Genomic DNA, 23,982 nt, shown 5'->3' on the forward strand with positions numbered 1-23,982 from the left:
CAGATACAGTGGATTTGCACTTACAGTGGGGGGTTTAAGTTCTAAAATCAGCAAATAAAATAAATATCACGTATGGCCAAAGTTGCTCCATCTCGTTAACACCAGCATAGACTGTTACTCCTCTAGCCCTAGAACTAGCTAATTACCTGAGTACTAGCTAAGATGGTTAGGGTCTGTGTTATGCAAAACTGTGCACCTTTCGTCTCTAAAATCCCTTTGCACTGTGAGATGCTCACATCATGAGAGGTTTTTAGAGTCAGAACTAACTGGAATAACAGGCTCCTCCTACCTTATACTCAGTTTCTAGGCAATGGTAGATGAAATGGCATGAGCAATCTATTTGGGAGAGTTTGTTTGCTTTTGTTTCAGTTGATTGTTCATGACTGCACTTGCCTGAGTCGAGGGTGCATTTGGCATGATTTCCATGCATCTCTGCAATGCCTCCTGTTGTGCCTGAGGCTTCCTTCTCTCATCCCTGTCTCTCTCAGATGTGCTCCAGACAGGAATGACTGACCTCTCCCCTGGTATTCCTATCTTTCCCAGCCTTTGAAATCTTATGCAAAAGCTGCCTTCTACACAAAGCTTTCCTAATCTCAGTAGAAAGTAATCCCTCCATGCTCTGAGCATCTCTGGGACATTTATCACTCTTTATTATGTTTACATTCAAATATGTCTTAGCTTACCCAGGAGACTCTAGGGTTCTTGAAGGCAGAATCCAAGTGTCTTTAACACCAATCTTGGCTTTGCATCCTAGATCTGCCCTTTCTAGCCAGTCTTAGGTAAATTACTAAATCCCTCTGTGCCTCCCTCCTCCTCTGTAAAATGGAGATAGTCATAGTACTGACCTCTGAAAGTTCAAGTGAGCATGAAGTGAGGCACTGCTCGGTGAGTGACTATCACAGTATCAAGCATAGTGTAAACCCCAATACATGTTAGCTGCTTTTTATTTCTGTTCTCCATTGTGATCGCAAAAGTACATTTGTGTTCCATAAGCATGTTTATTGAATATATGAGCATGTGAATACTATACAAATCCATACACATCCTTCTGAATTCTCAGTGTTCCACTGGGAGTTTATACTTGCCATCTGTCTATAAATCCATTATAGAACTTAATGAACCAATGATTCTCTTTTATTCTCAAGGCAGGTGTAGGGTGTTTATGGGTAAATTTTGTCTTCAGAAAGCTGCCACCAACCATCTCGTTTAAACCCCATGGAGCTCTGTGTTTTCATCCATGAAATGGGAATTATAATGCTGATCTGTGATTTTGCCTGGATATAAGGAGAACCCGAGGAGGACTAGGCCTTTAGGGAGAAATTTTATAAACAGGGACTGTTTGGGGTAATTTGAAGAATCAGAGCATGAGTTTGTAAATTAGCATATTTCAGTTACAGAGCTTCCAATCACATGGGACTCTAGATGTCGCTCAATGAGGGCATAGGGCAAACCCAGCTGCTTTTTGGGTTTGTCAAGCATCTCAAGTTATTTCTCAGGAGTTGGGGTTTGGCAAAGCCTGAAATCCACATTGCCAAGTCCTTCTTTCCCCCTTAATTTTTAAGCCCATGTGTATTTTAAGGGAAATTTAATCCGTATGTTTCTGTTTCCTTTACACTTAACTCATAAAAATGGTTTGTCAGAGCAATTTGATGTCCCAAAAATCTTTGGAGCCTTTATAATGATATTTTTTAACCTTTCCCCCCTCCTTAGACACAGGAAATTGCGTTTTTTAAAAGAAAATGAATCAAACTGAAAGTCTCAGGGTCAGTATTGATGGGTCAGACACAAGCTCAAGGAGCTATGCGTTTGCAAAAATGGCATCTTCTCTTCTGCTTCTCTTGCTGCTCCTGCAGGGCTCAGAGGGCGAGAGAAAGATCAGTTTCAGAGGCAGATGCCAATAATTGGCAGTGCATTGTGATAGAGTCCTCAGATATTTGATTGTTTGCCTGTCAGGCTGAGCGTCTCTCACTTAGCTGTACTCCTGAATTGGGAGGTCTGCTCCTTCGAATTTGGGTCCCTCCATCTGAGTCAAACCCCAGAGTTCAGCACCAGAAGTTCATGCACACAAGCAGTCTGAAAGAATTGAAACCACTAATCCTAAAACATGGTAATTGTTTTCTAATCTAGTTTTCTGCATCATCCCTAGAGAGAGAAAACAGGAGTCGGCATGTGTTAACAGCTATAGGAAGTGTTCTCACAAAGCTTTGTTGGGATGGCATTCCTCCAGAGCTACTGAGTTTGCTGTCTTGGAGAAGGTTCACATAATCGCCAGATATCCACAACTCAGGCAGAAATTGGTGCTGCACCTTAGCCGTAAGAGGGACTATCTAGAGTTGTTTGACCTGCATCAGATCCAACTCTGTAGACATGCCACCTCTTCTACCATCAGTTGGAGTTAACCCTGGTCAGGCTCCTTTCTGGCAGCTGAATTGAATTGCCTCTTTCTAAATACTAGGAATCACAGAATCTCACCATGCATGGCATATAATAGTATAGGACAGACCAACCATAATGGCTCAGTTTAATTCAAAATGCCCTAAAATGCTGGCTTATCCCATCCCGCTTTCACTATGTGGCATTAGAATTTGGTAATATAATGGCCCAAGTAGAGGCTTTCTTAAGTGGACTTTTCCCATCTCTCAAAACAAAGTTACAGATAAGAAGTCCCATCTGAGAATGCCCTGGTGGTTCTGCCATTTTTAAATGGGGATAGGTAGGGGCACCTGGGTGGCTCAGTGGTTGAGCATCTACTTTTAGTTCAGGGAGTGATGCCAGGGTCCTAGGATTGAGTCCTGCATCAGTCTCCCCGTGAGGATCCTTTTTCTCCCTCTGCCTATGTCTCTGCCTCTCGTGAATAAATATATTAAATATTAGATAAACAAACAAGCAAGCAAGTAAATAAATAAATAAGGTCAAGTGCAGAAGCTGAACTCCTTAGATGATGAAGATTCAGAGCTTTGAAGGACCATTCTCTACACTAAACTAGCTTATGATAGAGGTGGAACAGTGAAATTCCAGCCCTGGGGGGGCTAAATGGAGGGCATGGCTACAGAACACCAACAGCAAACCAGGGTATTGAAACTAGATGTTGCTTTTATTTTGGACTTTGGATGAGAATAGGAAACAACTGACAGGAAATGGCCAGTCGTAGAAATTCAGTGAGTCAGTGGGGACCGATGACTCTGAAGGTTTTATGTGATCAATTGAGAAATTGTAGGCAAGTGTGAGAGTCAGAAATCTAGCACTCTCCCACAGCCTAGGCAGTGGCAAATGCGTATAAATGTACTCTATAAACTGACTGCTTTGAGCCAGGCCCCAGGTCAAATGTTTATTTTACTCCATTGAATTTGCATGATAACTTTATAAGCACAGTATCATTATTCCCATTTTACAGATGAGGAAACCGGGCTCCTAAATGTACTTAGGGGAGGGATTAAGTAAGTTGTCCAAATCTGTGATCAATAGAAGTGCTGAGTTTCAAACAAAAATCCATCATATTCCAAAGACATGCTCCTTCTTTGAAAGAAAAACACCTTGTCTGATTACAAAAGTTATTGACATTAATAATAACCTGTTCACACATATAGAAAGAGAACAGAGTTAAAGTCCCTTATAATCCTACTTTCTCCCAAGATGACCATGTTAATAGCACAGAACATATATTTTTTCTATTTTTATGTATATATTACCAAACATATTTTCTATACACACACAAAAAAATAGAACTGTTCTAGAACTTGGTTCTAAATTTTTTTCTCGAATATCTTTCTGTGCCAACATACATTCTACAAGATCCTGTTTAATAGTTGCATAGTATTCCATTATAAGGATCATTATGGTACATTTAAATCTGTTGAATATTTTTATTCTGACTGTCGGCAAACAGAAGCACTACTGCAAGGAGGTGTGCACTGCTCACATGTGATTGCGCATTTGCAGACTGGTAACTGTAGGATGTCTCAAGAATGGATTTGTTGTTGGGCAGCCCAGGTGGCTCAGTGGTCTAGCACCACCTTCAGCCCAGGGCGTGATCCTGGAGACCCAGGATCGAGTCCCACATCAGGCTCCCTGCATGGAGCCTGCTTCTCCCTCTGCCTGTCTCTGCCTCTCTCTTTCTCTGTCTGTGTCTCTCATGAATAAATAAATAAAATCTTTAAGAAAAAAAAAAGAATGGATTTCTTGGGTGAAAGAATTCACAACCCATACTCTGTCTACTATACAAGGCAACTTCTGGGATGCCTGGGTGGCTCAGCGATTGAGCATCTGCCTTTGGCTCAGGGCGTGATCCTGGAGTCCTCTCGCATCAGGGTCTCTCCATGGAGCCTGCTTCTCTGCCCCCTTCCTATGTCTCTGCCTCTCTGTGTGTGTCTCTCATGAATAAATAAATAAAATCTTTTTTTTTTTTTAAAGGCCACTTCCTTTGCTTTCTAGGTCCTTTGATTTCTGAGCAAGTTGGATACCAAATTTTCAGACAAGTAACTTTATATTCCCCTTGTATTTCATTGCTGGGGAATCTGAGAGCCAACAATTCCATTAGATTTGAGGAAACATCAACACAGTCCGACTCTGAGGTGAAATAGCAGATCTCTGCAAGTGTCCTCTTCTCCAGTATTACATTCAGGAGATTGATTTTTAATTTTGTGCAGAGCCCTGCACTAGATCCTGGTGAAGCAGTAAATCAGGTAGCATGCCCTCAGGCCACTATAAAACTGGCTTGTACAAAATCTGTCTGCTGCCCTGTACCAGATTGCTGCCATGCAGGTAGACCTAGCCATGGTGTGACCAGAACCACTCCTCCGGGCTCACTTCCACTTCCATGCCACGGAATCACTAAGGGAGGCACTCTGAAAGGAGATTAAAGACCAGGCTACCAAATGAGGCAGGCTATTTTCACAGTTGATCAACTTTTTTTAAAAAATTTTTTAAAGACTTTATTTATTTTATTGAGACACACACAGAGAGAGAGAGGCAGAGACACAGGCAGAGAGAGAAGCAGGCACCATGCAGAGAGCCTGACATGGGACTCGATCCAGGGTCTCCAGGATCATGCCCTGGGCTGCAGGCGGCGCTGAACCGGGTAATTAATTAATTTTTAATTAATTTTTATTAATTGTAATTAATTTAATTAATTTTAATTAATTTTTAATTAATTAATTTTAATTCAATTCCCACTACCAAAATCCCAGCAAGACTTTTTGTAGATATAGAAAAGATTTTTCTAAAATATAGGTAGGAGGCGAAGGAGCTCGGTTACCTCAACTTTTTAATTAGACTTTTAATTTTGAAATAACTGTAGATTCAAATGCTGTTATAAGAAATACCAGAATGAGATTCCATGTGCCCTTCACCCAGTTTCCCCCGATGATTCATCTTGTAACAAGAGTATCAACACCAGGTTATTGATACTAATACAGTACAGAAACAGAACATTTCTGTCACCACAAAGATCCTTCCTGTTGTCCTTTTGCAACCACACCCACTCCTTCCTTAACCCCTGACAACTGCTAATCTCTTCTCCATTTTTTATATTTTTGCATATAAATGGAATAATACATTATGTAACCAAAAGATTGACTTTCTTACTTAGCAAAAAATTCCCTAGAAATTTATCCATGTCATTGTGTGTATCCGGAGTCTGTTCTGTATTATTGCTGAGTAGCATTCCATGTTGTGGATGTTTGTTTAACCATTCATCCATTGAAGGATATCTAGTTTGTTCCCAGTTTGGGGCTATTATAAATGAAGCTGCTATTAACATTCAAGTACATGGGCCAAGACTTGTTTCTCTGAGATGAATGTCTCATGGTGCAATTGCTGGAACATAGGCCAGTTGCATGTTGTTTTTTAAGAAACTCCCAGTTTTCCAGAGTGACTACTATTTTATATTCCCACTGGCAATATGAGTTACCACTTTCGATGCATCCTCATCAGTACTCAATGTTGTCACTGTTTTTTTAGCCATTCTGGTAGGTTCATAGTGACATCTCATTGTGGTTTTAATATGCATGCCCCTGATGGCTAATGATGGTGAATATAATTTCATGTGCTTATGGCATATTTGCCATCTGTCTATCCTCTTTGGTTAAATCTCTCTTTCTAATCTCTTGCCCGTTTGAGAATTCTCTGTATACTTTAGATACCAGTTCTTTGTCAGATGTACAGTTTGCAAATATCTTTCCCCATTCTTCAGCTTGTCTTTTTATCCTTTCGCAAAGCAAAAGTTCATTTTGATGAAGTCCAGCTTATCAATTTTTCATTTCATGGAATGTGCTTTTGGCATTAAGTCTGAGAACTCTTGGCCTAGTCCTAGATCCTGAAGACTTTCTCCTGTGTGTTTTCTAGAAATGTTATAGTTTTTCATTTTACATTTAAGTTTATGATTCATTTTGAATTCATGTTTGTATCAGACGTGAGGCTTAAGATGTTTCTTTTCTTCTTTTTCTTTTTTGCTTATGGATGTTTAATTGCTTCAGCACTACTTGTTGAAAGGCTGTCTTTCCTCCATTGGATTATTTTCCACCTTTGTCAAAGGAATCCAGTTGGGCATATTTGTGTGGGTTAATTTCTAAATAATTTATTCTGTCCCATCAGTGTTTCTCTCCCTGTGCCAATTCCACATAGTGTGATCACTGCAGCTATATGATGAGTCTTGAAATAGAGTAGACTGGTCCTTCTACCTTAGTTTTCTTTTTCAGAATTGGAGGTAACCGAGCTCCTTTGCCTCCTACCTATATTTTAGAAAAATCTTTTCTATATCTACCAAAAGTCTTGCTGGGATTTTGGTAGTGGGAATTGAATTAAAACTAGATGTCCAGGGGGGATCCCTCGGTGGCTCAGCGGTTTAGTGCCTGCCTTTGGCCCAGGGCGTGATCCTGGAGTCCCGGGATCGAGTCCCACATCAGGCTCCCTGCATGGAGCCTGCTTCTCTCTCTGCCTGAGTCTCTGCCTCTCTCTGTGTGTCTCTCATGAATAAATAAATAAAATCTTTAAAAAAAAAAAAAACAACTAGATGTCCATTTGTGGAGAACTGACATCTTTACTATGTTGCATCTTCTAATCCATGAACACAGTATGTCTCTCCATTTCTTAAGGGCTTTGATTTTTATAATCAATGTTTTATATAGTCAGCATACAAATCTTATGCATGTTTTTTAGACTTATATCTAAGATTTCATTTTTGGAGCAAATTGTAAATGGTATTGCATTTTTAATTGCTAGTATACAGAAATACAATTAACTTTTGTAACTTCATTTTGTTTCCTGTGTCTTTGTTGAATTCACTTATGTGTGCTAGGAGTCTTCTGTAGATTCCTTGGTATTTTCTGTGTAGAAAATCATTTTGTCTGTGAAAAGGGACAGTTTCAGTTCGTCCTTGCATCTGTATCTTTTATTTCCTTTCCTTGCTCTACTATACTATAAGAACTCCCAGTACTGTGATGAATAAGAGTGGTGAGAGTTGACATCCATGACTTACCCTGATCTTAGGAGGAAAGCTTTCAGTCTTTCAACATTTACTACAATGTTAGACACAGATCTCTTGGTAGATGTTCTTTATCAACCTAATGATTCCCTCTTACTATCTTTCTGAGAGTCATTATCATGAATGAGTGTTGAATTTTGTCTAATATTTTTCCTCTAATCAATTGATATGATCACATGAAGCTTTTTTCCTTTAGTCTGTTAATATGATGAATTAAATTAATTGATTTTCAAATATTGAACTAGCCTTACATGTATTGAATAAATGCCACTTGGTCATGGTGTATAATTCTTTTATATATTGTTGGTTTCTATTGCTGATATTTGCTTAATGATTTTTACACCAGTATTCATGAGGAGTTGTGCTATGTGGTTTTATTTTTTGGTACTGTCTTTGTCTGGTTTTGTTGTCGGCGTAATATTAGTTTCATAAGATGAATTGGAATGTGTTCTTCCCTCTTCTGTCTTCTACAAGAGATTGTGTAAAATTGGTATTAATCCTTCTTTAAACATTTGATACAGCTCTCCAGTGAAGATACAGAAATCTCCATCTGGGCCTGGAGATTTCTTTTTTGTATGTTTTAAAATTATGAATTTAATTTCTCTAATAGTTAAAAGACTATTCAAGTGATCTGTTTCATATTGGCTGAGTTGTGGTAGTCTGTGTTTTTTGAAAAAGGGGTCTACTTCATCTAAGGTGTCAAATTTATGTTTATAGAATTATTTGTCGTATTTCCTTATTATCCTTTTAATATTTGTAATGATAGCCCCACCCTTAGTTCCTTCTATGACCTACACAAGTTACAGGAAGTGTCAGAGGAAATATTAAAAGGCCACTCAATACATTTACATTCAAAATTGAATTTAGATTTATGCAAAATTAACTTGTAGAAAGAGCTAAATCCTCAGAAAAATGATTCTGCAAGAAGCATCAGCCAGAGGTGTACTGAAAGGGGTATTTCAAAATTATCAAAAATTTATCTAATTATTACTATTACATGTAAAATACTCTTAGGTCCAATAATAATTGCATCAACAGAAAGATCCTTTGAAAATTAAAAATTATCAGAAAGTATCTATGATTTTGCATTTTCCAAGAATAATTAAGTAACTGGTTTGCTTTCAACTATATTAGCTGAGAATGAATTTACTAAAATTATAAATTCTGATGACCAAAAAAAAAAAAAAATGAATTTCCAGAGAAGCAAGCTAGAAAAATGTTAAGGCCAATCAAGATCACATTAGTAAAATGTTATTATATTAGATAAGAATTTGCTACCAAAATATTGTATTTTTGCACATTGATGTTGTCACACATTCTTGGTATCTTACTCCTAATCCCAACTGCCCTAGCTGCCAGGTCTCCGGCCTCCTGTGGCCCTCTCTGGACCTTTGTTGTATAGCTTTTGCTACCTGATCTTTTACTGGGAAATCACTAGCTTTCAACTTCATACCTCCCCAGATTTCTATCTAATTTTGTTACTTAACAAACATTTGTAGAGCACCTGCTCTGTGCTCAGCACTATGCTACCTTGGGGTATAATGGTGAACAAGAGGTAGACTCCCTGCCCTATGGAACTCATAGTCTAGATGGAAGAGACTGATAAAGACCCCATAAGGAAATATTAAATGCAGATTATTACTGCTTGTAGCACAACAGGTGTTGAGATAGAGATTCATGGGGATGAGGGCAGCATATTACCTCCATGAGGAAATGGCATTCATATCAAGATCTGAAGGATAAAAGAAAGCCAGTCCTGTGAAAACAGGGACAAATGTTTTGGGCAGATGGAATAGTATGTATGAATTGAAGAGAGCCCTCATGTAGAGCTATGAAGGTTGCTCCTGGCACAAACAAGCCTGACCCAAAGGGTAAGAAATTGGTAATATTCAGCCAGTCTCTGCTCCCTAGGCAGTGTCCCACAGTGAGGGGAAGGGAAGAGGTTTACTCTTCTTATTCTCACAAAGGTACCACATGGGCCAGTAGCAGTCCTGGCCTTCAGGTAGAAAAAGGATGGTTCTTAGTCTTTGGGCTGCAGCCTGGGTTCACATCCTGGGATCTGTACTCGGCTTCCAGATGCATATATATGCCTATATGCCTGCCCATAACCCAGCCTGTGTTTGGTTTTATCTATCAAATGACAACAATGCAGATTTACATGGCATTTTCCATTTGCTTTGTTTCTCATTGTTTTCCAACATCTCTATAAGGGAGCTAGAGCAGACTTTTTTTTCCTTTAAATTTACATACAATAAAATGAGTATATATTAAGTGTTTGGTTAGATATGTTTTAATAATTGAATACATTCACCTAACACCTCAATCAAATATAGAACATTTCCAATGTGCCTGGTGGTTTTCTTCTACCACTGTCCAATCAGATATCCCCACACCCTAGTCCTAGGCAACCACTGTTTTGATTTCTATCCCTATTGTGATCAGTTTGCCAAGTTTCTTCATAGAAATGCAATCATGTAGTAAGTATTCTATTGTGTCTGGCTTCTTTTGCTCAATGTAATGTCATGTGGTGGTGGTTGTTTTTGAGATTCATTCAATCACAGTGTTATGTGGCTACATAGTTCATTCCTTTTTTTAAAAGATTTTATTTATTTATTCATGAGAGACACAGAGAGAGACGCAGAGGCACAGGCAGAGGGAGAAGCAGGCTCCCTGAGGGGAGCCCTTTGAGGAACTTGATCCCAGAATTCTGGGATCATGACATGAACTGAAGGCAGATGCTCAACCACTGAGCCTTCCAGGTGCCCCTCTTCCTTTTTATTATCAAGTAATATTCCATGTGACTACACTACAATTTGCCAATCTGTTATCCTATTGATGACATTTGAATTGTTTCCAGATTGACTATTTTGAACAAAGCTGCTATAAATATTCTTACCAGTCTTTTTGTGGGTATTTATTTTCCTCTCTTTTGGGTAAAACCTAAGGAAGAATTGCTAAATCATAAGGTACATTATATTGAATTGTATAAAAAAGTGCCAAGCCATTCTCTAAAGTTATTATACCATTTCACACTCCCAGGCATTCCAATTGTTCCACATCCTCACCAACATTTGATGTTAGACATTCCAGTGGGCATACACTGGTATCTCATTGTGGTTTTCTTTTGCAATTCTCTGATGACTAATTAAGTTCAGCACCTTTTCATGTGCTTATTGGGCCTTTTATTTTATTTTATTTTATTTATTTGAGAGAGAGAGAGAGAGAGAGATCACAAGCAGGGGAGAAGAGAAGAGGGAGAAGCACACTCCCTGCTCAGCAGGGGGCCCAATGAGAGGCTTGATCCCAGGACTCTGGGATCATGACCTGTGCCAAAGGCAGACACTTAACTGACTGAGCCACCCAGGTGCCCCTATTGGGACCATTTTGCAATCTTCTGTTGTAATGTATCTATTTAGGTCTTTGGCAGGGGTGACTACTTTTTTTTTTAATATTTTATTTATTTATTCATGAGAGAGAGAGAGGCAGAGATGCAGAGATGCAGGCAGAGGGAGAAGCAGGCTCCATGCAGGGAACCTGACATGGGACTCGATCCCGGGTCTCCAGGACCAGGCCCTGGGTTGAAGGCGGCACTAAACCGCTGAGCCACCTGGGCTGCCCAGGCAGGGTGACTACTATTAATTCCATTATATAGATGAGAAAATTGAGACACAGAAGTCAAGTGCCTGCCAAAGACTCCACCACTAACAAATGGCAAACCCAAGCCTATTATACACATCTCCTGACCCTAAGTGGCATTTCATTGCCAATATCCTAGACTTTTTCCTACAGTGGATCCCAGACCAAAGGGATTCACTAAGAAGGGGTCCTAAAAAGGAATTCAGGTTCTGGGACAGAGTGAAGAAAAGTAGTAGGATGGAAAAGTGGAGCAAAAGAACATGTAGGTGTGAAGAAGGGAAGAGGTGAATGGTTCTAAGGTAGCTGAAAGTGGCTATGGCTCTTTTCAAACAGAACTCAGAATCCTCTCACTGTAAGCCTGGGGTCTTTGTGTGACACCTAATGCCATCTCAGGCAGAAATCTACTCCATATCAACTGCACAGTGCTGCCGAGCTCAAAATAAACTCTTCTTGTTCCAGGGCAACTGTGTTTCACTAGGCTACACATAACTCTCCTCAGCCTACGTGGTTTTGATTTAATCAGTTTAAATAGCCACAATTTCTCCTGCCCATATGTCACATTGCACTAAATTAATATTTGGTCGATGAAGTGTAAATGCTTCTAAACACTTGATTTTCTCACTTACAAATCTGGAGAAGATGGTGAATCTGTAGTGGGTGTGTGTGTGTGTGTGTGTGTGTGTTTTAATTTGAGAAGGAAATGTATTTTGGAGTTGGACTCTCAGGGAAATCCCTACTTTCCTTGATGTTTCAGGTAAATCACTTAGGAATAACTAGATCTGGCTGTATTTGATACACTGAATTTGAATTTTGAGTAATGAAGAAATAAGTGAGACTCTGTGACCGCCTTTCAAACCAAAAGGAGTCTGACCTAGCTAGATTGGCAGCCCTGATGGAAGGCGCCTGTTGCAGTCCTTTTAATCCTCTCTGAGCCAAGTCTTGGATTTTCCCTCAAGTAATGAATGAAGTGAATGAGCCATTGAGCCTTTAATTCCATTCAGTGCCTTGCTCTCCTGCGAGGTGCATCCGGTAGGTCTGACAATGCCATAGAAGAGTTACTTTGAGTACTTGGCATATTGCAGTCCTTGAAAAAGCTCCACTGAGCAATCTTACAAAGTGGCCAGAGCACCCCATTCAACTGCTCATGGGTCTGCTCTCATGGGGGTTCAGATTCTGGTACAGAGGCTGAAGACAGAAGAACTAGGCCGGAAATAAAGGGGCTGCGCCAATGTCTATAAGGTGCAGCCCCTTATTGGCTGGAACAAGAGAGATGAGGCTAAAAGTTAACCAGATGAATTTTTAAAGCTTTCTTTAAAATATAACTATGACCTCTTTAACTTTCCTTTTATTGCTTTCTCTGTTTTTCTTTTTTCTCCAATCATTAAATGCCTTTTTTGGTGCTGTGTGCTTTAGGTCAGATGCTCCTGATACTTGTACGGCAAACCTGACCTGGCATTTTTAGGAGAAAGAGGAAGAAGTTTTCCCTTTCAGCAGAGAGCAATTCGAATAGGTAAAGTGGCATTTGCAGTCCAGTTTTTAAGTGTAGACTCCCTTTATAATTGCTGGGTCTTATCACACAGGAAGACCACAGGTCTTCCTACGGTATGTTTGGAGGTACAAATAAGATGAATGTCCTCACTTCTTTACCTCAGCATTTTTAATTCTCTCTGTGATTAATTACAAAGAATTCTCTCTTCTCTACTAAGATTTGGTGTCATGAATTCGTGGACATAAACCATTTGTCAAATGGGTGAGGTATTTCTTGTGGAGATGGGCAGGTAAGCAGATTGGCAGGATCCTAAGCCAGCCACACAGGGCTTATCTGAGGGACTCTCAGGCTGCAAAGTAAATAGAGAAGAAAAATCTGAAAAAGAGGGAAGACCTCTTGAGATTTATTTATTAGTTAACCAAGGGTCAGGGGACCCTCTCTGAAATTTGAGCATAGGGATCTAGAATACAACTTAAACCTGGACTTATCTCCAAGCAGAAGTATCCCCAAATTTATGGAAACCCATTGTGATTGGTGCTCAGGAGACAAAAAAAATGAGGGTGAAGAAAGGAGAATTTGCTCTGTGGCTTTCCTCACTCACCACCAAAACTACCCAGGTTACTCATGCAAATCACTACCCACTGCATGGGGCCACCTAAGGTAATCAAAGGATATCCAATGCTCCTGTGTAATATGGTAAGCACTTAAAGAGCACCATCCCCTCCAACATAGACATCTTGTTGGTTTTATCCAAAGAAAACATGAATAGATGCAGTGTTCTATTAATGAGTGAGATACATTACATTCTTTTTCATTTTTAAAGCAAGCATTCCTGATAAATAACACATGCTTAAAGTGGATTTCACTGCACTATAGGGAAAGAAAGTTCATGTCTGTTGATTCTGAAGTACCAGAACTATTTCCTGTACAAACCAGCCGTCACTGGGTAGAAATAAAGCATTTTGTCTTTGTGGCAAATATTCTTTTATGTGCTAAGTGCTCTAGTAGCCTCTTAATATCAGAGCATGTTAGAGCTGGGAGTTGCTTTGAAGTCATCTAGTTTAACCTACTTAATTAGGAGAGGAGAAAACTTCAGGTTGTTTGACTTTTGTTTTTGGGTTTTTGTGGGTTTTTTGGGCTTGGGGTTTAAAAAAAAAAAAGAATCTTTGAGAAGATTCCAGTTGATGTCAAAAGATATTACCTATCAACCTGCTCAAGCAGACCTTTCTACAGAAAGGAACAACTCAGCCTGCCCCCATCTTTGACTCACAAGAGAGGTGTAAATCCCACCCACGTAGTTAAAGCTTTCTTGCTGGACTGCTGTTTATTTTGAGGTTAACAAAGACTAAGGAAGCCCATTGTGAAATGTTTGTTTGGAAGACCAGAATCTAAACTTACACTCCTTGTCATGGTCATTTTTTTAAAGAAGATGACAGATTGGAGCCACAGGAAGAGAGTGACTCCAGCCATGCCAGGAATAAGAGGATGCTCTCTGTGGTTTGTTGCTGTTATTGTTTTCCATGTGCTTCTAGGGATATCAGGTTTATTACCATGGCTGGGGACAGAGCTGAGAATGTGGTGGACAATATGACAACTATTTCCTTCCCGGTGTGTCCCTGAATGGCCAGCACAGTCAACATGTAATCAGACAATCTACGGCTGCACTGTTGCTGCTGACAACTTCATTAGCCTGTGATATTCAGCTGGGTAATTCATTTCCCGAGCATGGCAATAGCTCCTGATACACCTAATGGGTTGAATGTAATTTTGTAAGCTTTTGAAGATGAATGTCTCCCCTTGTGCTTAACTATGCCCTAATATGGGAAACAATGATAGCTACCATTAGGAAACAGCATTGTAGTGTTGGGCTTTTCAGTGCAGGTTGGGTCTCTAAACCACAAAAGCAGGAAACATTAGCGATTAGAATGATCCACTAGATGTGGGTCACTTAACATACCTTGTGAGGGCTTTTTTTGCCTATCTTTGCATTTAATCTTCATGAGGCCAGGGCATCCTACAAAATAAGGTAGTCTTGCCAGGGATATAAAATTAGTTAATTAATGGTTCCAGGGGGTGGGGTGGGCTTTGGCATGATACTCCTATGGTCACTTACCAATGCTATCCTAAAATGGGAGAACCATATGACAAACAAGAAATGTGACCCATGTATAGTTTCCAAAACCCAAGCTGTAATTTTTCTTTAAACCTATGGACAGAAGTGTAAAATACATTCATATAGATTCTCCTTAATTCAGTTCAACTAGATATACATGCGTTGAACTTCATCTACCATACACAGGGTCCAAGTCCTTGAGCTGAGAGGCAATTGAAAAGTTAGAGAGGCCTGGATTCTGCTGTCCTGGAGATCTTAGTCCAGTAAGGGCAGTGGGGCCCCAAGTAACTAACTCGAGCAAAGGTAGACTGTGCACAGCAGGCTAACATAATTATGAATGCTTACAGAGGGAGGAGAGAAAGACACTCATTCTGTTTGGGAACATAAAAGAGAAGTTAATATGCCATCTGTGAAGACTACCACCTTCATCCACCAGCCAATCTGAACTCTTTTGAGAGAATTTGGTCTCCTGAAAATCTTACTTGAGTCAAGTTCGTAATTTTTAAGAGTCAGGACTCCTCATCTTACCTAATTTCTTAGTGCTTCTTGGTCGTCGTTTATGACCATCAGTTCCAGGTATCCAAAATGAAAATGGGGAAGTCAACATAAAAATAGGTCTAAGAGGGGTGCCTGGGTGGCTCAGCAGTTGAGTGTCTGTCTTCAGCTCAAGGCATGATCCTGGAGTCCCAGGATGGAGTCCCACATTGGGCTCCCTGCATGGAGTCTGCTTCTCCCTCTGCCTGCGTCTCTGCGTCTCTCTTATTTATTTATTTATGAATAAATAAATAAAATCTTTTTTTAAAAAATAGGCCTAAGAATCTCTCAGCTTATCCTATTATTGACCACTGTACCTGTTTTCTTGACTTTGTAAAACCAAATCCTACCAGGCAGACTCTTATTAGCAGTTGGAAAATAGAGACAGATTCTATGCTACTACTTTTAACTAAAGATGATATGAAGATTTCCCTTACAGAAAAAAGAGAAGAAAGAATAAGAGGATATGTAGGAATAGGAGGAAGAGGAAGAGTCTGCCTGAAACCCAGTAATCATTTAGGCTTTGGTACTCTAACTCATCAACTTGACCACTTTGACTTGTGCATTGAGCACTTACTTTATAGACTGGTTTTCATACATCCTGGTGAAGATTCATATGGTTTGACAGGTAGGTGTACACGTACATAGGTTTTGAAACCTTGTCGAAACTATGAGGTCTGCCAGTTGCTTTATTGTCCTTATCTGAGCAAACTTTCTTTGAATTATGAACATCTGAATTACCAAATCCTAGTGCATTAATAATTTCATTTTTAAATTACTCAAAAATTCGGCATAACATTCTTAAAGTAAATGAAGACACACAAATCATCTTTGGCTTCCAGTTGCAGATAAAAGACCTCCCCCAAAGAAATGGCCAAAATGAATGTTGTGAATGGAGAGGGGTCCCAAAGTCTCTGTGATGGCACATTGCCCTCCCAGACAACTCACTACAGTCCAGATCTCACTCTCCAAAGGCATGATGAAGATCCTGTTAACAGCCCAATTATTGTAAATGCTATTCTTTATGATAAAATCCAGTGTATCAAAGAATGCAGATGGCCTTGGGGATGGTTGTAAAGAGAAGTGACCTGTGCTAATTCCTCTTGGAGAGATTTGGGTGAATACTGCCACCTATTGATAGGTGAACCATATGCCACAAATTCCTACTCTGACCTGACACGGTGCTAATACTTATCACAACAGATCTCGTTATTCAGTTGGCCAAAACCTTTTAGCAGTCCTAAGTTCAAAATCCTTCACGTATTTGTGATGAAAAATAGCTGTGTTATACTAATTTAAAGCGATTCACAAATTGCATTTCTGGTGAGAGGCAAAGGAGCCAGGTACAAATGCCATGAGCTTTGCAGTCAGAGATCTGGGTTTGAGTCTCCCCTCAGCCCCTGAATGCACAGAAACAAGTTAATTAATCTCTCTGAGCCATAGTTTCCTCACCAATAAAAAGTGGATAATCCTCTTTACAGTGTGAGAATTCAGTGATGTTGCTGCAGGCCACACGGAAGGTGTTTGATAAATGGCAGCGTTTGTTACTCTGTTTCCACAACACTATTAAAATTAAGTATTGGTGATGCAATGATTGCAATATGACAAACCACGTCACGCATTAGACTCTGGTGAACTCTCCTGTGAGGTTCAATTATCCTTTGGCAATGCTACTTGTCTCGTGTAGTATCTTTGACATTCAAAATTAGGACAGTGTGAACATAAATATTAGAACTTTAAGTGTGCCAATTGAGAAAATGAGGATAAATGGGCTTCATTACCAAACGTCTCCTGACTGCCCGAGAGGATATATGGGGCTGAGCAGATAAAGAATTATGATAAAACTTTGGAGCTGAGTATCAATGGGGCTTTGTGACCTGCTGGACAGGGTTGAGGCTTAGGACCAGACCTAGGAGGTTCACATTCCTTCCTCGGCATGGTGTGGGGGATCCTGGGCTCACACAGACAATAGGGGATTCATAGTTTAAGAATTCTTATGATGACTGAGAGGAGGGTGGCTGCCAGAACAAGAAGACTTTTCAGAAGCTCGGACTCTGATTATCACATCGGTGCTACAGCCCGGCGAGAGGCTGCTGAGAGGCGGCATGAAGCCATTCTTGGAAAGCTTTCAGTGAAGTGTTTGTAACCTCCTTAAGAGAATCCCATTTCTCAAAAATGCAACCATGGAAAATCTCAATTGATTAGTTCAGATAAACACTCTGTCATCAAATCACAGCAGAAGTCACACAGCCCATCTCTTTTTGAAGAGTCTTTCTGAATGTCATAGAGTCTAGTCTCTCCAAGACGTGGGTGGGGGAACCCCAAGAGAGAGTTTCTCAGGATATTTTGGGACCTTTACTTTTAGTCTGAAAGGTCAGCTGGTGCTTAAAACAAAATAATCAAGAAATAGCTTGCCTATGAACAGGCTGCACCTTTAGAAAAGGTCTGCTTTGGACTGAATAGCCACTGCCCTCCCCCACCCCGTTTCCTTTTTTCTTTGGGGCTTAGTAATTGAGAGGGAGGAGGAGGAAGAGTTTTACATTCATTACTAACAACTTCGCACATAATAAGCATGTTCAGATACACCCTGGGGTGTTAGTTTTCTTTTCCTATTTTTTTGTCTCCTTTTTAGCAGCTTTTGATAAGTAGCACATTTTATTTTTGAAAAAAGAATTGGAGCCGTTACTGAGTGGCCGCGCCCTGAGGAAGGTCAGGAGATTAGGGAGCGGAAGTAGGCTGGCCAGACTCTTTGCTGACCACAGTAAGGGACTGCTGCTTTCTTCCCATAATTTAATTTGAGACTCTGATGAAAAGGCACCCCTAAAAAAATCTTTGCTGAAAAAAAGAGTGAAAAATTGTTAGAAAAAGGTCATCAAAAAGTGATCAATTTAAATTTATGTCTTACAAACAAACCACATGGAACTAACCACAAGGCAGACATGCATTTGCAGTGATATATGGACATTCTCAAAATATAGGCATGATTTCGCAGGAGAGGGTGGATGTTGCTAGCCTCTGATGTTGGTGGGCTTTGGCCTAGTTTCACAAGTATTCTGAAATTCTCAACGTGGCACTTCACAAGTCAGAGAAGAGTATACTAAAACAGACCTTTGAAGTTAACTGGCTCTCCTCCCTCACTTGCCAAGTGGGGGAGCTCAGAGCCGGTAGGCAGAAAGTAACTTGCCCAAGGTCACTTAGCCAGGGGGAGTCCATCTCATCCCCAGCTGGACTCCCCTCTACCAAGCTCAACAGCTGTGAGATGGGAAGCACGTCACCTGGAAGTCCTCTTCCCGGGGTGACTCTGCCCCCACACCCCTGCCAGTGGCCCTGTGTGTTGCCAGGGTGGTTCATCCGCCACCACCTGAACTGACCTCTTTCACAGCTGTTGAATGGCTTCTTCAGAGCAGCCCAGGCGCATTCCACATGGCTGCAAGGACTCGGCCTCCTGCTCTTTTCTCTGCCTTCATGGCATGTGATGATCGATGGATGCTGCCATCATCTGCCATCACAGAGGTTCAAAGTCATCTTAGGCTTCTTCCTCCCACTCATGTCTTCACTCACTCACAGGTGCGCCATGGACAGGTCCTCCTCCGGAGTGTGCCCCACCTTCAGCTCCTGATTTCCATTTCCACAGGCCCTCGCCATCGTCATCTTCCTGCTTCCCGGCTCTCAGGCTCTCACTGCCTCAGTTCACAGGCTACAGTGGCTAAACCAGAGGGATCTTAATGCACGGCCCTGCCATTGTCCTGCCCAAATCCCTGTCACCTTCAGGAACAAGTTCAAACCCTAACAGGGCATCCACGCACATCTCAATCCCACCCCAGCCTATTTCTGTAGCCTGAATTCCATTAGATCTTCCGTCCACGTTCACTCCAGCCCAGCTGGATTATTTGTCATTCCCTAAACATTCTAGGAATTCTGTGCATCGACCCATTTCCTTCTCTTCTGTTCAACCTCAAGAGATCTTCACACTTGCAGATCCAGTGCAACTGCAGACTTCCCTGTGAATCTTGCCTAAGCATTCTGGAAGAGAGTACTAGTTCTCTCTCCCTACAAAGAGCCCTTTTATCTCTGAAAAGATACCTCCTCATCTTTGTTCCCCTCCCCACATCACGCTAGTGCTTTATCCACCACTTTGCATAAATAAGATGTTTTTCTTTCTTAATACTGATTTAATAACTTAACTATTTCAAGACATCAGGCCTGGCCAGAGCAGGGGCTGGAGAAGGAAGATACAAATTAACTAAAATGTAATCCCTGTCTTCAAAGGAGCTTGAAGCAGTGAGACATGTTCACAAATAACCTAAGCAAGTGAGCTAACTGTGGGGGTGGAATTGGGTGGAGGGGAAGTGCTGAGTATGGAACAAACATTCTCAGTGTTCCAGATGAGAACATGGGTGTTATGATATGGGAGTGGGGGGAGGGAAAGAAAGCGCAGAGCTGTTTTTAAGTTCTATCTCTGTGCTGTGGTCATTGTTAGAGTCCTGTCTAGGTCTGGCCAATGCAATACATCCTTCCCCCAATACAGAGTAATCTTCCTAAAGCAAGTAACTCCCTGCTCAAATGTTTGTTATTGAATGAATCAAGCATCAAATAATTATAGGCTTATGCTAGGCGTTATGGAGAATACTAGTCTGTAGAGAGGAAGCAAAGTCTTAGGAAAGAGCTGGAGAACAAAAAGCAGGAACATCCTGTAAAAGTGCCGGGGGACGGGGGACAAAGTAAGTGTGTGATTACTCTGGGCTGAGATTAATGGAGAAGGAATAATCCGAGGAGGTGAGACCTCAGTGGATGGCCACTTGGCAAGAAAAATTAGATATAGTAACTTAACTTTAGGGTTCCTTTTCATTCTCAGACCCCTATTATTCTTTGAAATGCTTTATTTATTCACTCAACACATACATGCTATGCACTTCAACAAAACATTCACTAAATATTTATTGAATTGCCTTCTATGTGCCAGGAATTATGCTAGACTGGAAATTGAGGAGTGAATAGATGTCTTTGCCATTAAACTCATAGCAAAATAGGGATGGCTGATGTAAAACAAGTAAGTGTAAGAAAATGTGATGGATGTCACAAAGGGCAAGGTGAAGGTGCTCTAGACTGCGGAGTGGGGACCCTAACAGGGCTAGAAAAGGATCTCAGAGAGATGATTCTTAAGCCAAGACTCTATCGCTGCACGTGAGTTCACCAGACAACAGGGACCGAGTGTAGGGGCAGAAGAATATAATCTGCAGGATTCTGGAATTGAGAGGCAGTATGGCATGTCCAAGGAACTGAAAGATGTTTTAAAGGCTGCAGCATGAAGGGAAAGTAGGAAGAGGGCAAGAAATGAGACCACAGAGGTAGGCAGAGCTGGATTACAGAGAATTTTGCTGAGGTATGTGAAGGAGTTTATAACTTCATTGATAAGCTTTTTGGTAACATTAAAGTATTTGGCACAATGTGGCACACCAACTAAGGACTTAATAAATTTAAATCCTATTTGTTAAGAGCAGATTAAAGAATGAGTAGATTAATGAATGAATGCAATGGACAGAGGATGCATGACATGACTGAGTCTTAGGCATTTGCTCCTGGAAGCGATGCCACTATTACTAAGACTTCATCCCCTTAGGTTTGCACAGCAGATTGAATCATGACCCCTCGGAGGTGGCCCCTAACCTTAGTAGAATGACTCAGTCACCTGGCTATCCCCAGCAGATGGAATTTAAGTAAATCTGTGTTAAAGTCAAAGTTTGTTTAGAGATAAGGGTAAAGTTTTACCTGGCAATCGTTTAGGCTTAAGCTGCAAAAGGGTAGCTTGACTCTTTCTTAATCCTTGATGAAAAAAATAGCCTTCTGAACCTCAAGGGCACGAATATTGCCAAATTAGATTATTCATGCAATGCTTCCATGGACAAATAAGTCTAAGGAGAGGGAGAGGGGAAAAAATATTCCAAAGAGAGATTTTGCCTTTTGAACGAGAAAAGAAAAAGTCAGACAATTGTTTAAAGCTAACCTACGCCCCTCCTTTGGAAGGTTTTATGAGTCATTGAGCCTCGCCTCAGATCCCAACTCCAGAGTAGTCACTTGTCAGGGACGAGTCAGCCACCACAGTGAAATGTTCTCTAGAAAGGAGGAGAGTTTCAGGAACACAAGATGCCATTCCCAGGATTCTAATTAATTACCAGGCCAAAGAATAACACTCTGCCCTCTTGTTTATAACCAAGAGACTTTCTCCTGATTTGCTGCAGAGTCACATTCAAAATTTGGGAGTTGATTTGGCTCCAGGTATAAATAACACACCAGAGTCAGTACCTAGTAGAAAGGTCCAAAACTATTTCTGAAGTCATCATAGCAGCTAAGCTTTCATTTGGCAGAGAGAGAATCTGAAGAGATCTTTAGAAAGATTCTTAATGCTGTTGCTAGGGACGTCTGTGTGTATGTGTGTGTGTGTGTGTATCTGTGTGCTGGGGGGAGGGGGTGGCGCAGGGTTTAACACGTGCTCTCAATCAACAATGTCTCCTTAACATAAAGCAGCCTATGAAGGTCATTTGCCATTTTATTTTAGAGAGAAACATGAAAAATGCCTAAATAAGCGGCTTTCTAGGAAATTTATTCTGTGTGTTTCATTAGTCATGTAAAGCGTAACGTCATGAAAGGAGCCAGGTGCACCCATACAGAGCCGGCATGAAAGAAGCACTGGAATCTTCCTCCTAAGATCGAGCCTCTTGGTGTCCTAAGTCCCAGATCCACTGACTACTTCCCCAGAACCTGCTCAGACAAAAACTCCAGCAATGCCTGAGCAGCCCTGACTGGATTGGAGCTTTCTTTGCTCTTGTTGGGAGCTTGTAAAGGATTGCACAGGTGCCTTAGGTGAGGGGATGTGGTGGCCACCTGTGTGCTTCTCATCCCCGTGAGCTGTGGGAGTAAGGGGGTGTCTGGTCCCAGGAGAGCTGTAGATCACTTGCAGTCACAGATTTCTGGATGGGCTCTTGCATGCCAGACGATATTCCTTTGCCTGCAGTTGATATAGTGCAAAGCTAACTGGCTGCCTTGCTGCCCCTTTGCTCATCCTTGAATGACAGCCCGTTCTGATTCAGGCTTGTTTGCCATGAAGCTTGTTGTCCCTGCATGCCGTTCCTAATGGACCTCACAGATACAAAAGGCTAAAGACACACTGAAGTCATGGCATCCCTTTACTACAGCGCACAAGAGAAATCGAGCCTTTTCAGGGCTATAGTCCTGAGAATACACCTAGATTCTGAGCCAAGCTGTTTCCCTCTCCCCTTCTCTCCCTGTGCATCATTTGCTCTTTTATTTTGCATTAAGAGTAGCTTAGTGATCATGGACTTCAGCTCTTGCCTGTAGTGATCCTGTTCGCATTTTATTCTTTACACAGAATAGGAAGGAGGTTCGCTTGCTTTGCGCAGAGGCTGAGCCACAGGAGAAAGCAAAGCCAGTGTGATTTATTGAATGAGAGCACTGGACAATTACCAACAACTTGTTCCTCTGCTGCCTCGAACAACCTGAACTGGTAAGTAAAATTCATTGTTGTCTTTCTTCATATGAATGTGGGGCTTTCTAATTCACTGATTATTTTTTAAATGTGTATGTGTTGCTGCAGTTTAAATGATACCAAAAAATCTGCATCTTCCAAAGTTAGCTGCAGGCAGCCCATGAAGGATGCACACCAGCACATATAGAGTGGTCTGCAGTAGCATGTAGGCGTCCATGTGGGGAGTCAAGAGTGGGGGCGGGGAAGCCCCCATGTCCGATAATTAGACATTTTGTTTGTAGCAAGCCTGAGGACATTATGTGCTTGCCTAACTGATTAGCAATAGCTATGAAAAAGTAAAATATTCTTTTGTTGTATAAGATCATTTTCTAATCCGGTTCCTGAGTACCTATAAGATACCTGTTGGATTAGATAAAGATGGATCCCATCATGCTGATAATCCTAAATATAAACCCAGACATATTGCCTTTAATCCAGCTGGACATGCAGGGTGGGATACCAGTATTCTGTGCATCCTGGGTGAGCATGCCCATAAATAGCATCATGACTGTGATATCAAGGATAGCTGCTAAGGGCACACAGTAGACATCCATGTAAACTCTTGCTTGATCCAGTGCTACTTTTGTACCCATATGCCTTATATCCTTTTCTTATTCTGTGAAGATATATGGTTGGTAGGGAATATTAGGTTCAAAGTGGAACACTCTAAGCGTCTTGTTACCCATGCTGGATCTTGGGCCCCGCCAAGGCCACTGGAAGTACCATTGATAATCCAGTCTGATTTTGCTTCTATGCTGGAACACAAAATCCCTGTACTTACTTGATTTCTTCATTTCCTAATAAAATGCAAGCCAGCCTCTGCAGAGGGGGAACGTGAATGGCAAAAGCGATTGCTTTTCCAACCACTGCTACCACTACCATGTCTTCTTGGTCTTTTCTTTGCCTGGTTACTGCAAGGCTTTATGGCAGCACCAAATCCTTTTCTAGTTGGTTCAGAATCCATATAAAGGTCATACAGAGTTTACTATCTTTGTTGCACACTATCTGCAACGTATCACTGGCCATTCAGATGGAGTTGTGGCCTTGGGTGCTGACAAAGATGGATGATGGCAGAAGAGTGAGCAGCATGCTTCCCTAAATCAAAACCGAAGTTAGGAAATCTGAGAGATGGGCAAAGTTTTGCAGAGTGGAAAGTATCCCAGGCCACTCAATCACAAGAGCAGCAT

General features: G+C 41.1%; 1 protein-coding gene across 2 annotated transcripts in view; it reads left to right on the plus strand.

Moving 5' to 3' along the window:
- The window catches only part of ANKFN1 (ankyrin repeat and fibronectin type III domain containing 1), a 293,015-nt gene that overhangs the window by 121,383 nt on the left and 147,650 nt on the right, over nt 1–23,982 (plus strand). For both annotated transcript variants that reach the window (XM_038547805.1, XM_038547804.1), the window contains exon 3: nt 22,640–22,774. In XM_038547805.1, coding sequence (XP_038403733.1) covers nt 22,640–22,774 — 135 coding nt within the window. The remainder of the gene's footprint in view (nt 1–22,639; nt 22,775–23,982) is intronic.

This window comes from Canis lupus, chromosome 9 (genome assembly GCF_011100685.1).
Source record: "Canis lupus familiaris isolate Mischka breed German Shepherd chromosome 9, alternate assembly UU_Cfam_GSD_1.0, whole genome shotgun sequence".
Taxonomy (NCBI): Eukaryota; Metazoa; Chordata; class Mammalia; order Carnivora; family Canidae; genus Canis; species Canis lupus.